We start from the raw sequence: 12,862 nt of genomic DNA on the forward strand, positions 1-12,862 counted from the left end.
AAAAATTGTGAAAAGCAAAAGTAGTGGAGAAAATTGGAGGAGAGAGAATATCAAATTAATAAAATATGATTTATGTTGGGTCCACTAGGTGAGAGAAATAAATTAAATATTGTAAAAACATTCCAAGTAAGGAAATGGAGTACGTATTTAAAAACAGTCAAGAAAGGAAAGTGGAGCAAGTATTTAAAAACGGAGGGAGTAATTTTTTAATACTCCAACTACCCCATTTACCGCTTATTTTATTTAAGTCAATTAAATTGCTTATATATAGCGGTCAAAGTGTAACACTTATTAAAGCACGAGAGAGTAGTAAGTAGTTTCACAATAATCTTAACCATTTGACTGTAACATGTGTTAATATACAGGTTGAACCATTAATAATTAAAATTATACTTCCTCTGTTTTTTTAGTTAACACCATTCTATTATCACGTTTGCCAACGCATGTTTTTAAAGATTAATATGTCTAATTATCAACGTTGTAAAATTATAAAAAGTGGATATTAATAAAATATACATTGAAACAATTCAAACAAGATCCTACATGAATATGTTTTGTTGTATCTATAAACTACAAAAACGAGTCAAAGCGTGTTGTGTGAATAGTTTAAAAGTCAAACAGTGTCAACTTAAAAAAAACGGAGGAAGTATATATTTACAACTAGATTAGTATTCGTACGATGCACGATTTAATTAGAATAAAAAAAAAAATCAATAAGAGAGTGTAAAATAATTAATCACAAAATAAGGGTTTTTGAAAAGAGAAAAATCATTAATATGTTTTTGATTAATTGATGTTCACACTTTTATTTATTTTTAAGAATTATTTTTTCCAATTTTGAATTTTGAAAGACAAAAATAGGAAAAAAAAAAATTGATGATGTCATAAGCAAAATGGAGGAAAATTTTTTAATGATAAAATGACATGTGTACACAAGTGATATAAGCGGTTTTTTCTTTAATTATAGTATAGATATATTTGATGAACCAAAAAATCAAAGGAAATCAAACACAAAGCTGAACCTTTTTTTTTTTTTTTTTTACCGAACTTTAGTTTACTTGTTTTCCAACTCTAATTGTAGCTTAGCTAATAATAAAAGTGATAAGAAATAATAGTGGCCCACTAAAATGTGGAACACATTTATAACAATTTCTTATTAAAAGACTTGAGAGTATTCCTACATATGTAGTACTAAAAAACATATACTAAAAAGTTAGTAAGACTCTCTTTGTAAATTACACTTGTAATTTCACACCCTGTTTCCCACATAATTTCAGCAAACCAAAAAACATTTACTAGTCATTCAATAATCCCACTAAATAAATTGACCCTTTTCTTGGCCCCTCCAAGTTTCTTTATATAAACTCCCTTATTTTCTTCATTATGCATGTAATAATATTTACACTCATCCAAAATTACTCTCTCCCTTTATTTTCTCTCTTTCTTTTTTTCTTTTTTTTCTAATCTTAGAATAGAAAATAAAAATGGAGAAGTTAAACAAATGTGATGCTAATTATGCAGCTCTTACACCAATTACCTTCTTGCAAAGAGCTGCAATGTGTTATGCTGATCGAGCTTCGATTATCTACGGCGAAGCTCGCTTCACTTGGAGGGAGACTTATGATCGTTGTCGTCGTCTCGCCTCCTCTCTTAAGTCCCTTGGTATATCCAAGAATGATGTGGTTAGTTATTTTCATTTTCTTATTAGTTTCACCACTATTTTTATTGATTGGTTTTACAGATATTATTATTACCTGAGATTTTAAAGAAAGTATCAGGTACCCTTATGATTTTAAAAACGCATCATGTACTAATAAGGTTCACGAACAACTATGTTTAATGACTAATGGACATGAACAACTATTTTAAATGACTAACGGACATTAACAACATTATTAACTAGTTCCCTTACTGTAATTAACCAAATATCAAATTTACTACCTCTATTACATATTATGTGCAATTTTTGAATCTTTTGACCCTCGTAAATAATACCAAAAGGTTACACATAATATGTAACAGAGGTAGTATGTTGAGTTTAATTGAAGTGGTATGAATAAATAAATCAACTGTCAGTAGGGTTAGTTGAGCTCAAGTCTTAAGTCATTAATGTTAGCTTCAGATATTTTTACAAATGTAAAGTGATGCGTTTTTGAAATTTACATCGTGCATTCTTTAATACCTCAGGTATTGACGCAGATATTTTTGTAACTCTTTTTGATGTACTGCTACTATAAGTGGTCCATTTCATAAATAATTTCCTATAGTCATTTGAAGGGTTATTTGATCTACGAGTTGTAACTTTTGTACAGCTAGTTTTTGACTAGGGAAATGCATGAGCTTACAAAAAAATATGGTTGCATTTATGAAGGTCTGACTATATTATAAAACTTGGTACCTATGAATGAATGAAGTACTCGGTAATATTTTTTGTTGCTGTAAACAGATGTGTGATGACTGTGACGTTGACATTATCCCTAAATCTTTAACCAACTAATCTAAAAATATGAGGGAAAAAAATATTCTAAAGAGGTTGAAGTAACAAGTTTCTAGAGAGTGAGGGATAACTCAAGTGATTATTAGAACCTCCTCTCCCAATTTCAGAAGATCATGGGATCGATTTTCAAACCCGCCCTTGTGGCTATGTAAACACCAAAAAAAAGTAACAAGTTTGTAATTTAAAAAGAGAGCAATACTATCAACAATTGACCTTACAATAAATATTTACACAAGTGTAAATTTTTAGCAGTATTACGATTCCAAACAGAAATATCATTGTGGAACGGAGAGAGTATTCAATAAATGGGTTAGTTTTTTTTTTTTGAGGAAAAATAAATGGATTAGTTAATAGTGATAGAAACATTTCATTATGAATTGAAAGGTCATTAGCTTAAAGGCGCTAATATGATGTTTGATTAGCATAACAAGGCCCAAAGAAAAGTACAAGCTTATTGGCCCAACTAATGGTGTCCTATAAATTTGTGTGTTGTCTTTTCAATGGGAGTGACCCCTAAAATCCTCACCTCTCATCTTGATTTATGTATGATATTTATATATTTCCTCGAAAATCTTTTGAGACTAATAAATTATACTCTTATTAAAAATGGACTAGTATAAATGGAGTACTTTGAAAATATTGATCTTAATAAATTTTAACAAGTGAACATGATAATTAAAGATCTTGTTAGATTCATTTTAACATGTTGTTGTACCTAATAATCTTGATTTTTCGAACATGTAATAAGCCTAACATATAATAAATAACATTATGCACTCCAAAACAAAATATTCGATAAAAGTAAATTCAGTTTAGTAAAAGTAATTTGAGTAACTTATATTGTGCATTTGTTATTTGATTTCAGGTTTCAGTGTTAGCCCCGAACATACCAGCATTATATGAGATGCACTTTGCAGTGCCAATGGCAGGAGGCGTACTAAACACCATCAATAGTATGCTTGATGCTAACACAGTTAAGAACATCCTTTCCCACTCTGAGGCAAAAATTTTGTTCGTGGACTACGAGTACATCACCTTGGCTTGCAAGGCGATGCGCCTTCTTAAGGCTGAAGCGAAGCCACCAGCCGTGTTACCATCCGTGATTTTCATCAATGAGATAGGTTATCCTACGGGAAACAATGGTGGTGGTGTCAAGAAAGGTGAGCTTAAGTATGAGCAGCTACTAGTGACTAGCAACCGCGATTTGGTGGCTGAATCTTCCCTCCCTTTGGTTGATGTTGATAAGCCTTTGAGTTATAATCTTAAGCGTCGTTATAATGGGTTGTTGGAATATGAACAAGTGATTGGAATGGGTGATCCTAATTTTGTGGTTGTTATGTTGGATGATGAGTGGGATCCTATAGCTCTCAACTACACCTCTGGCACCACGTCCGAGCCTAAAGGAGTGGTGTACAGTCATCGTGGAGCCTACCTTAGCACCTTGAGCATGGTCTTGGGTTGGGAGATGGGAACGGAACCGGTTTATTTGTGGTCCTTACCCATGTTTCATTGCAATGGGTGGACCTTCACTTGGGGGGTTGCGGCTCGTGGTGGGACTAATGTTTGTATCCGAAAGACAACCGCGTCTGAGATCTATCGGAGTATTGCCTTACATGGGGTTACACACATGTGTTGTGCACCCGTTGTGTTTAACATTATTAGGGAGGCTAAGCCTGATGAGCGCGTGCAACTTAAGTCACGAGTTCAAATCCTTACAGGAGGGTCCCCTCCTCCTGCAGCTTTGCTACTGGAGATGGGGCAACTAGGGTTCCACGTGGTGCATGCTTATGGGCTTACAGAGGCCACGGGGCCGGCCTTGGTTTGCGAATGGCAAACCAAGTGGGACCCTTTACCACATGAGGAACAAGCGCGACTTAAGGCACGTCAAGGGGTTAGTGTCCTTAGCATGGTAGATGTTGATGTTAAAGACATAAAAACTAAGCAAAGTGTGCCTCGTAATGGTACTACAAAAGGTGAAATTGTACTACGTGGTAGTGGCATTATGAAGGGATACTTGAAGAACGAAAAAGGAACATCCGAGGCTTTCGAGGACGGATGGTTCCATACTGGCGATGTGGGTGTCATCTATCCGGATGGGTATATTGAAATCAAAGATAGGTTGAAAGATGTGATCATATCCGGTGGGGAGAACATTAGTAGTGTGGAGGTGGAAGCGGTTATTTCCCGACTCCCAAAGGTGTTGGAAGTAGCGGTCGTGGCAATGCCTCACCCGCGATGGGGTGAAAGTCCTTGCGCGTTTGTAGTGCAAAAAGTCAAAAATGAAAAATTGACGGAGCAAGATATATTGGCACATTGTAGGAGTAACTTACCACACTATATGGTACCTAAGAAGGTAATGTTTATGAAGGAGATACCTAAGACGGCCACTGGTAAGCCACGAAAGGATTTATTAAGGGTTATTGCAAAGAAGATTAACGTATCAACCGTGCAAAACGAGCATCAAACAGACCAATTAGTCACTATATCACGTTTATAGTCCTAAATTAATTAGCTCACTATAATTCTACTACTACATATATTCTGATGTATTTGTCCTTGTGAAACTTCTATTGAAGCTCAAGTTTTGTGTTTCTAAGTCATTGGAGTTTCTTAAAGTGCTTGATGTAATAAATAATATCTTAGAGACGACCGTAATCATCCCAAACAACATGTGTAAAATACCAGTTGAAATGTTTGTTGGGTAAATTGATGTGAGTTTAACTACATCACCTTGATATTGGCCTTGTTTGGCAATTGGCTGCTGGCTGTTGGCTGTTGGCTGGTTTGATTGGCTGATTTGACTGGTATTGGTTTTTTTGTTGGCTGTTTGATTTTTTATTAGTCTAAAAACATGTTTGGTAAAATTGGCTCTTGGATGTTATTAGTAACTTAGGTAGTCAAAAGCCAAAAGCTACTCCAAGTAGCTTTTTCATTTTGGCTTAAAAGCCAGTTTTTCAGCTGGCTGAAAAAGCCATTTACCAAACACAAATTTTGAATGTTTGACTAAATGAAAAAGCCAAAAGCCAATCAAAAAGCCAATCAAAAAGCCAATCAAAAGTCATTTACCAAACAAGCCCATTCTTTGTAAACAAGTGGTTCATATTTAACGTATCTTGATCATTTGGACATTTTATTTTCATTCTTGAAAGGGAATCATCATAAAGAACCACGTGTTATGAACAATAATGGACCATGTTTTAGTTACAATACTAGGTTAGATCTTGTGCCATGCACGGTGATCTATAGTTATAAACTAAATTAGCCCCATGCGATGCACGACATAAAAAATTTCTTTGAAATAAATATATTTTATATATGTACCTCATATGAGAAAAAAAAAAGGGAAATTCTCAATGGTGCTGTTGAGGTTTTTCTTTTCCTCAATGGCAAACAGCAAAAAAATAAATTATCCTTGGTAATCATGAAATTATTACATAAAGTTATTTATAACATTAATGATAGTTTTGTATTAAAAGTTAACTATGGTTAGGTTTATTTTAACTTTTTACAATTAAATAAGAGTTTAAAAAAAAAAAAAAAAACAAAAACAAAAGTCAGCCACCACCAATTGCCAACCTTCCTCCCTGCCATGGTGCCACCCTCGCCACCACTAACGCCACACCTGCCAACACCCAGACCTTGACTCCACCTTCGCCGGCGCGCCGGCCTTCCCAGCAGTCGTCCCTCCCCTAAACCACCGCCCCGTCCCCCAAACCCCCTCTCTCTCACCGAAACCCCATTGAAACCCTTCCCCCAATTCATAACCCCAACCGCTCCAACCCGCCGCCTCCACCTATGCCCAGACGGCCAGCCCCGATGCAGCTCCCTCGGCTTCGGTCGCGCTAGACCCCCAACGCCGGTCGGTCCAGACCTTGAAGCCCATCAGCGCGGCCTCCTATTCCCGCGAAATACTCTAAAAACCATCTCCAACCCTCGAAAAAACCCCAATCGGAACCCTAGCCATGGATGGGAAGGTCCGGTTAAGGTTTTTAAGGGATGGTGTGATGGTTTTAGGGGAATTCGTGGGGGAGGGAGGGGGGTTTCGGGAAGGGAGATGCGATTAGGGAGGGGGTTTAGAACGGCAACGGCGCCGAGGAAATTAAAAGGGGTATGGGTGCACCGGTGGAGTATTGGGTGGTGGGTCGAGGGATGGCATGAGGGGTGGCTGCCTGCTGGGTTGGTGGGGGATGGGTGGTGTTTTTTTTTAAAAAAAATAATTTCATTATTAATATAAAACTACCCCTAGTTAAAGATTATTTCCTAAAATATATCATTAATGCTATTGTTAATAAATATTAAGAATTTATGATTACCAAAGATAATTGAAAATTCTAGTGTTTACCATTGAGAAAAATAAAAAGTTGATGAGCACCATTGAGAATTTCCCAAAAAGAAATAGAAATATAATCATTAATTGCAATGGTATTAGATCTAAATAATTTTGAAGATAGTAAAAATTTAACCAAATTATAGAATACAGAGTACTCTTAAACCGGGAGTAATTATATTTGGAAGCCCCATAGTTTTTTATAAATCCATAATAATGTAAAAAAAATAAATAGAAAATAACATAATATAATAATTGTCTTCAAAAAAATATATACTCCGAATATATAATTTAATAATTTAAGGCAAAATTTAAGAAGGTTTCAAAAAAGAAGTAAAAATAAAAATAAGAATGCGATGTTAGCAATTTATTTAGGAGGGAAATTTTTTTACCACAACTTGACATTTGTACAATTTAAATAGGGATGATGTCAGCGATTGTTACTTTAGTTATATTTATAGATTTTGACTAATAATTACTCCCTCCGTGTTTGAATACTTGCCCCACTTTTCATTGTCGGCCATTTTTAAATACTTGCTCCATTTTCTTATTTTAAAAGCTTTTACAATATTTAATTTATTTCTCTCACCTAGTGGACCCACCATGAATCATATTTAATTAATTTCATATTCTCTCTCATCCCATTATCTTCACTACTTTTGCTTTCTACAATTTTTTATTCTTCCACCTACCCCACTACCTTCCTATTTTATTACTATCTCCAATTTCTCCTAAAACTCCGCGAATGGAGAAATGGAACAAGTATTTAAAAACGGAGAGAGTAGTTTATTGATTTACGCACCATACATGTTATTAAATACTTGTACAAGTATATATACTCATTAATATGGAGTATGTATCAATTTCGTTAATAGATAGACAAGTATGTATGTGACAAAGTATATTTATAGATAAATCATTGAGTACAAAATCAATCAATCAATAATAATGACAATTTATGAGCAGTTTGTTATAAAATCAAAAGACAAAAGTGTTGGTTACTGTCAAATTAATTGATGGTTACAATTTGCAAAGCAAGAGAATTGGGAAGAAACGACTTTAGGCAAATGTGGATGTTTTCTTGAAAAGGGTATGATGTTGAAACAAATCCAGCTTATTTTACCATCACATTAAACATACTTAAAAAGGAAAGTTTGGTATGATATAAAGTATGTTGTTGATTTATGTGTTGATGGAGCTGTGCTAGGGAAATTCCATGAGCAATATTGCGTATTGGAGAGCATGGTGTGCTAATAGGATCGTTTTCAACATTTTGCGGGCTCTATGCTATTTTGTAAAGTAGGCCCAAAACATTTGTGCAAAAAAAAAAAAAAAAAAAAAAAAAAAAAAAAAAAAAAAAAAACTTCAAATTCATATTAAGTACTTTATGTTAAAAATAAACTCCAGAATAGACTATTAAGTGTTCATGACTTCATGTAGATTCCACTTACGGAGTACCTATTAATTGAAATTGAGAGAATATATTAGCAGAAATACACTGTTGTATTGAAATATTTTTGTGTTTTTTTTTTTTTTTTTTTTTTTTTTTTTTTTTTTTTTTTTTGACAAAGATCAACTCATTATATAAATAAAAACATGATTACAACCTAAATAGACTAATACATGAACATAAAAAACCTACACACACTAAGAACTAGTACAGGAAGATCGAAGATAACAAAATTCTGAAACGATTGTGTAGCAAACCATGAGCTGCGGAGTCCGAACAACCCAGAAGACCAAACCGCATCCAAACTGTGGACCAAGAGAAGTCGAATGAACTGAGACAGTCGAGATGGACCAAGAGCTCAGAGCACGAACCTTGAAGAGAACCCGAACTGGCATTGAAAGCGATGGGAACTCATAATAAAAATTGTAGGGAGACGAAAGGACCCGAAACATGCACCTTGTTGCTGAAGAACTAACCTATGACACCATTCCACTCCTAGGGACCGAAAAACATAACTGCATCCTAGGAGTCTCGGAACAAAACCTATAGAGTCATAAACTCTAATGACTCTCTGAGAAACCGTGCATCCAATTGCAGGTTCTCCTCTTGCAACTCTACTGACAGAGAATACAAGAAAATGGAGGACTTTGCTCAACCCAAACATCAAAGATGGGTAGCCTCCGTCAAGATCTTGATTAACAGCGATGACTGACCTTGTCATCACCCAAACTAACAAAGGGATGATAGCAATTGTTTGAATGCCTATATCATCCCACAACCTAGCAACAAGACTTAGAAACCAAACTCTTCCCTTACAACCTCACTCCTCCTGCAAACTCCATATGCAGGGAAAACCATCCACCACCTGCGCAAATAACTTCTCCCCTTGTAAAACTGTTTTAACTACCAGAGGAACACATTCACATCCCAACAAGGCTACTACTCGGACCACCAACCCAACTAAAAAGGGATTGTTAAATCTTACAACCCTCAAAACCCACCAACAAGGCTCCGAAGACCATGAAAACACTTCGATAACTTTCATAACTAGAATTACTCTATGGAGCTCTAACTCATAACCAAGAAGAGAAAGAGAATTATTGAAAAATAAAAACCAAATCAACAAAACATGCAACTTCTTAAACAAAAACAACATAAAACGACTAAAGCAAAAATAATAACAACCCACTAAAAGAAACATACAAACAAACTTGCAAGAGAACAGAGGAAAAGACAACGAAGTTTGATAAAACCTCACCGGCCCAACTGCACGAACCCAACCCACACTGAGAACAACCGTCAACGGCACCGCAAAGAACCCCTCGTTGAACTTAACCTTGGGTACACGAGGAAACCCTAACCCTAACTTTACCTTTACCATCGGGAATTAATTAACAAAATTCCTTTCGACGGCGGTGTTAAGACTAGCCTTTGGTTCTTGATTTGTTGAAGCAAGCCGCCAAGAACTTGACGATGAACCCAAATAACGGACGACCGAAGAGGAACCCCTGTTCTTCACTAACTGACCAAAAAAACGGAAAATTAAATAGCAAAAAAAAAGAAAACTACGGAAGAGTTGGGCTCGCCGGCGACGGCTAGGCAAAACCCGCCAGTCGCCGGTGAGCAGAAGCTGCGAAAAGGGGAAACGGTGGAGATGGTGGAGGATAGAGATGAGGGTTAGAGAGAGAAAGTCAGCTGTCTTTCCTATAGTGTTAAAAAATATTTTTGTGTTACGTTGGCTTTAATATCATGTTAGTAGAATCAATAAATATGTATTAGAAAAAATTGACAGGAATAATCCCAACTTTGCTCGATATGTCCAAAATAATTCCAACTTTTGATTATTTTTTAATAATCCGAACTTTTATATGAATTTGCTTAGGTGACCTGTAGCCGGTTAAATAGGTAATTTTTTTTTTTTAAAAAAGTAATGTACATGTGTCATTACACAGTTGGTCAAAAATAACTTTAATTTTAATTTATATTATTGATTATATTGTTTAATTAATTAACTTTACAAAAATTATTAAAAAAAAATAATAATAACACCACCAATGCAACTACGGAGTAATCGTCGCCCCAAGACCAGCAACCCCAGCTTGACCCCCACCTCTGACGGTCGACACCTTGCTAACTCCCTGGCTGGTCAGCACCCGTCGCGTTGGCTCATTTCCCCTGTCCTCTCTGGCGAAGCTGAACCCAATCCTCTCCCCTTCCCTTTGTTTTCTGGATTGTTTAAGGTAAGCTTCTCATTGGGTAATCTGGGTAGTTTTGAGGCTGATTTAAGGTTTTGGGAGCCGGCGAATAGGGGACGGGGGTCGTTCTGGGGAGGGAATGGGAAAGGGGTAAGGTGGTTGAGCTTCGCCGGCGGAGGAGGGGTTGTTTTCGCCGGCGAGACCCGCCAGCCGGGGTGTAGGCCAAGTGCCAACAGCCGAGATGGAAGTCAAGCACTGGTGGCAGTGGTGGTTGGCTAGTGGAGTTTTTTTTTTTTTTTTTTTTTTTTTTTTTTTTTTTTTAATTTATAAAAATTTCTTTTAAAGTTTTTTTAATTTTTAATTATTTTTTAGTTATTTTTTAATTTAAATTTTTTATTATTTTTTTTACCAGTGTCAGGTGACTTGTTATAACAAGTTTTTTTTTACTAGTTGGGATCATTAAAAGTAAATTCATATAAAAGTTCGGATTATTAAAAAATAATCAAAAGTTGGGATTATTTTGAGTGTCGAGCAAAGTTGGGATTATTACTGTCAATTTTTCCTATATGTTATTAAACTCATTGCAAGAGAAAGTTAGAGATAACTCAAGTGGTTAGAGTGTCCCTCCCGATTCCAGGAGATTTTGGGATCGATTCTCATCATCAGCCCTTTTGGCTCTCTAAACACCAAAAAAAACTCATGGAAAGACATGTTATTATGCCATGTGTCACCAATTTTGTTATTTGGCATATGATGTGACGCCACATCATACCAATCCCTTAATGATTGAAAAACTCCATACATTAACCTCCATGTATGAAATGTAACTATTTAATAATTGCACAGTAATAAAATTTGTAAGAAATTAAACATTACTCCATTTTTTTTATCAAGTTATTTTTTTCACTACAGATTTGATTAATCATTTACCCTATTTTTATTAGTTCTGTTGGGGTTTGGTGAGTCTGACCTCACCGCGGAAACAAACCCAAAAACAAGACCGCACTCGCAATAAATAAAACCATAAACATAATTAACTTAATGACAAGATTAAGATAATAATTATACCTTTGACGCGTGCTTTGCCCGACCTTGAGGGGCTCTTACTTCGAAAGTTAGCCTCGAAATTACGACAACCTCCAACGGAAGTCCACCCACAACTCGAACACCGACAAGGGTCCAATGCCTTGGAGTTAGCAAGGCCCGACCTAAACCCGAGTAATTGAGTTCAAACATTTTCACAATGGTGATGCCTTTTTCAACTCTTGAGTTCAAAGGTTTTCACTACTAGTGATGCCTTTTCAAACTCTTACTCAAGTGCTTTTCCCAATACCCCAACTTGGGTATTTATAGGGAAATGCATGAGTGTGAAAAGCTCTCCCATCAATGTGGGAAAATTTGATTTTCTCATTTTATTTTAAAGCTAAGATAAAATTAATAATCAAACTAGCAATAAATCAACAAGTGGCAAGCATACAAGGAGGAGTAGGTGAGGACCATTTGGAGGAGGGGGGACCAAACTTGCCCCCCACTCTAGCTCCCATAACCGGCCACCTCCCTTTCTTTTCCTCCAATTGGGTTCGGCCACATGGCAGCTCACTTGGGCACCCATGGTTGCCTTGTGGGCTGCCATGGTGCGGTTGTGAGGCTTCGGCCCACCTCACTTGCGCCCAAAACCGTGGGCTGCTAGCTGCCACGGCCTAGCAAGCCACGCACCAAGTGTGCGGGCTGCTAGCTGCCGTATGCTAGCACAACCACGCACACTAGTGCTGGCTGCTAGCTGCGGTATGCTAGCCTAGCCCCGCACTTGGTGCGGGCTGCTAGCATTTGCTGCGCCCCTAGCACTCGGTTTCCGATGCTAGGGGTATTTTGGTCATTATTGATTTATTATTATTTTCACGTCTCATCTTTTACTATTTTCGACTCGACTTCCGACGCTCCAAGCTCGAATTTTCGACGTCTAAATATTAATTACTCGGTCGACTTATTAATTAATTCCTAATTAATTCGTCGCTTCGGCTCGTTAGTTGCTTGGGTGTGACCCAAAGGGTTCAGTCAAGATTAAGCTGTAATATTAATTATGCATTAATATTACTGATCGGAAGCGGCCTCCACCCAGGCATTCCGATCACTTGACTTAACTGAAAAATTAGCTTTCTAATAATTCCGAACCCCCTATCGGAATAATACACTTGTTTGAAGGACACTATTCCTTTAAAGTTCAAAGAAAATTAGTCCTATAATCAAATAAGATGATACAAACAACAAACTACTTAAGCTATCATCTTTAAATTAGAAAACAACCCACCATTTAAGCTTTCAGTGACAAACAAGCCAAAATATATATAGCTCGATTAAAGTAATAGATTTATAATGACCTGGGGCATCGCCCG

The 12,862-nt window shown here is 36.4% G+C and overlaps 1 protein-coding gene across 1 annotated transcript; it reads left to right on the top strand.

The window, feature by feature from the left end:
- The first annotated feature begins 1,416 nt into the window (after positions 1-1,416).
- On the top strand, positions 1,417-5,182 carry LOC145576418 (trans-cinnamate:CoA ligase, peroxisomal-like). Its single transcript, XM_081634186.1, has 2 exons — positions 1,417-1,682; positions 3,363-5,182. Exons 1-2 carry the CDS (start codon positions 1,485-1,487, stop codon positions 4,992-4,994), a joined length of 1,830 nt encoding a protein of 609 aa, XP_081490312.1. The 5' UTR covers positions 1,417-1,484; the 3' UTR covers positions 4,995-5,182.
- Positions 5,183-12,862: the final 7,680 nt, after the last annotated feature.

The sequence above is a fragment of the Chenopodium album genome, chromosome 13 (assembly GCF_948465745.1).
Source record: "Chenopodium album chromosome 13, dcCheAlbu1.1, whole genome shotgun sequence".
NCBI lineage: Eukaryota > Viridiplantae > Streptophyta > Magnoliopsida > Caryophyllales > Amaranthaceae > Chenopodium > Chenopodium album.

Bases quoted from the DNA above. Each gene is read 5' to 3' on its own strand.
- LOC145576418 (XM_081634186.1), top strand. From the start codon at position 1,485: ATGGAGAAGTTAAACAAATGTGATGCTAATTATGCAGCTCTTACACCA. The intron at 1,683-3,362 runs GTTAGTTATTTT...ATTTGATTTCAG, and splicing joins GTATATCCAAGAATGATGTG to GTTTCAGTGTTAGCCCCGAA.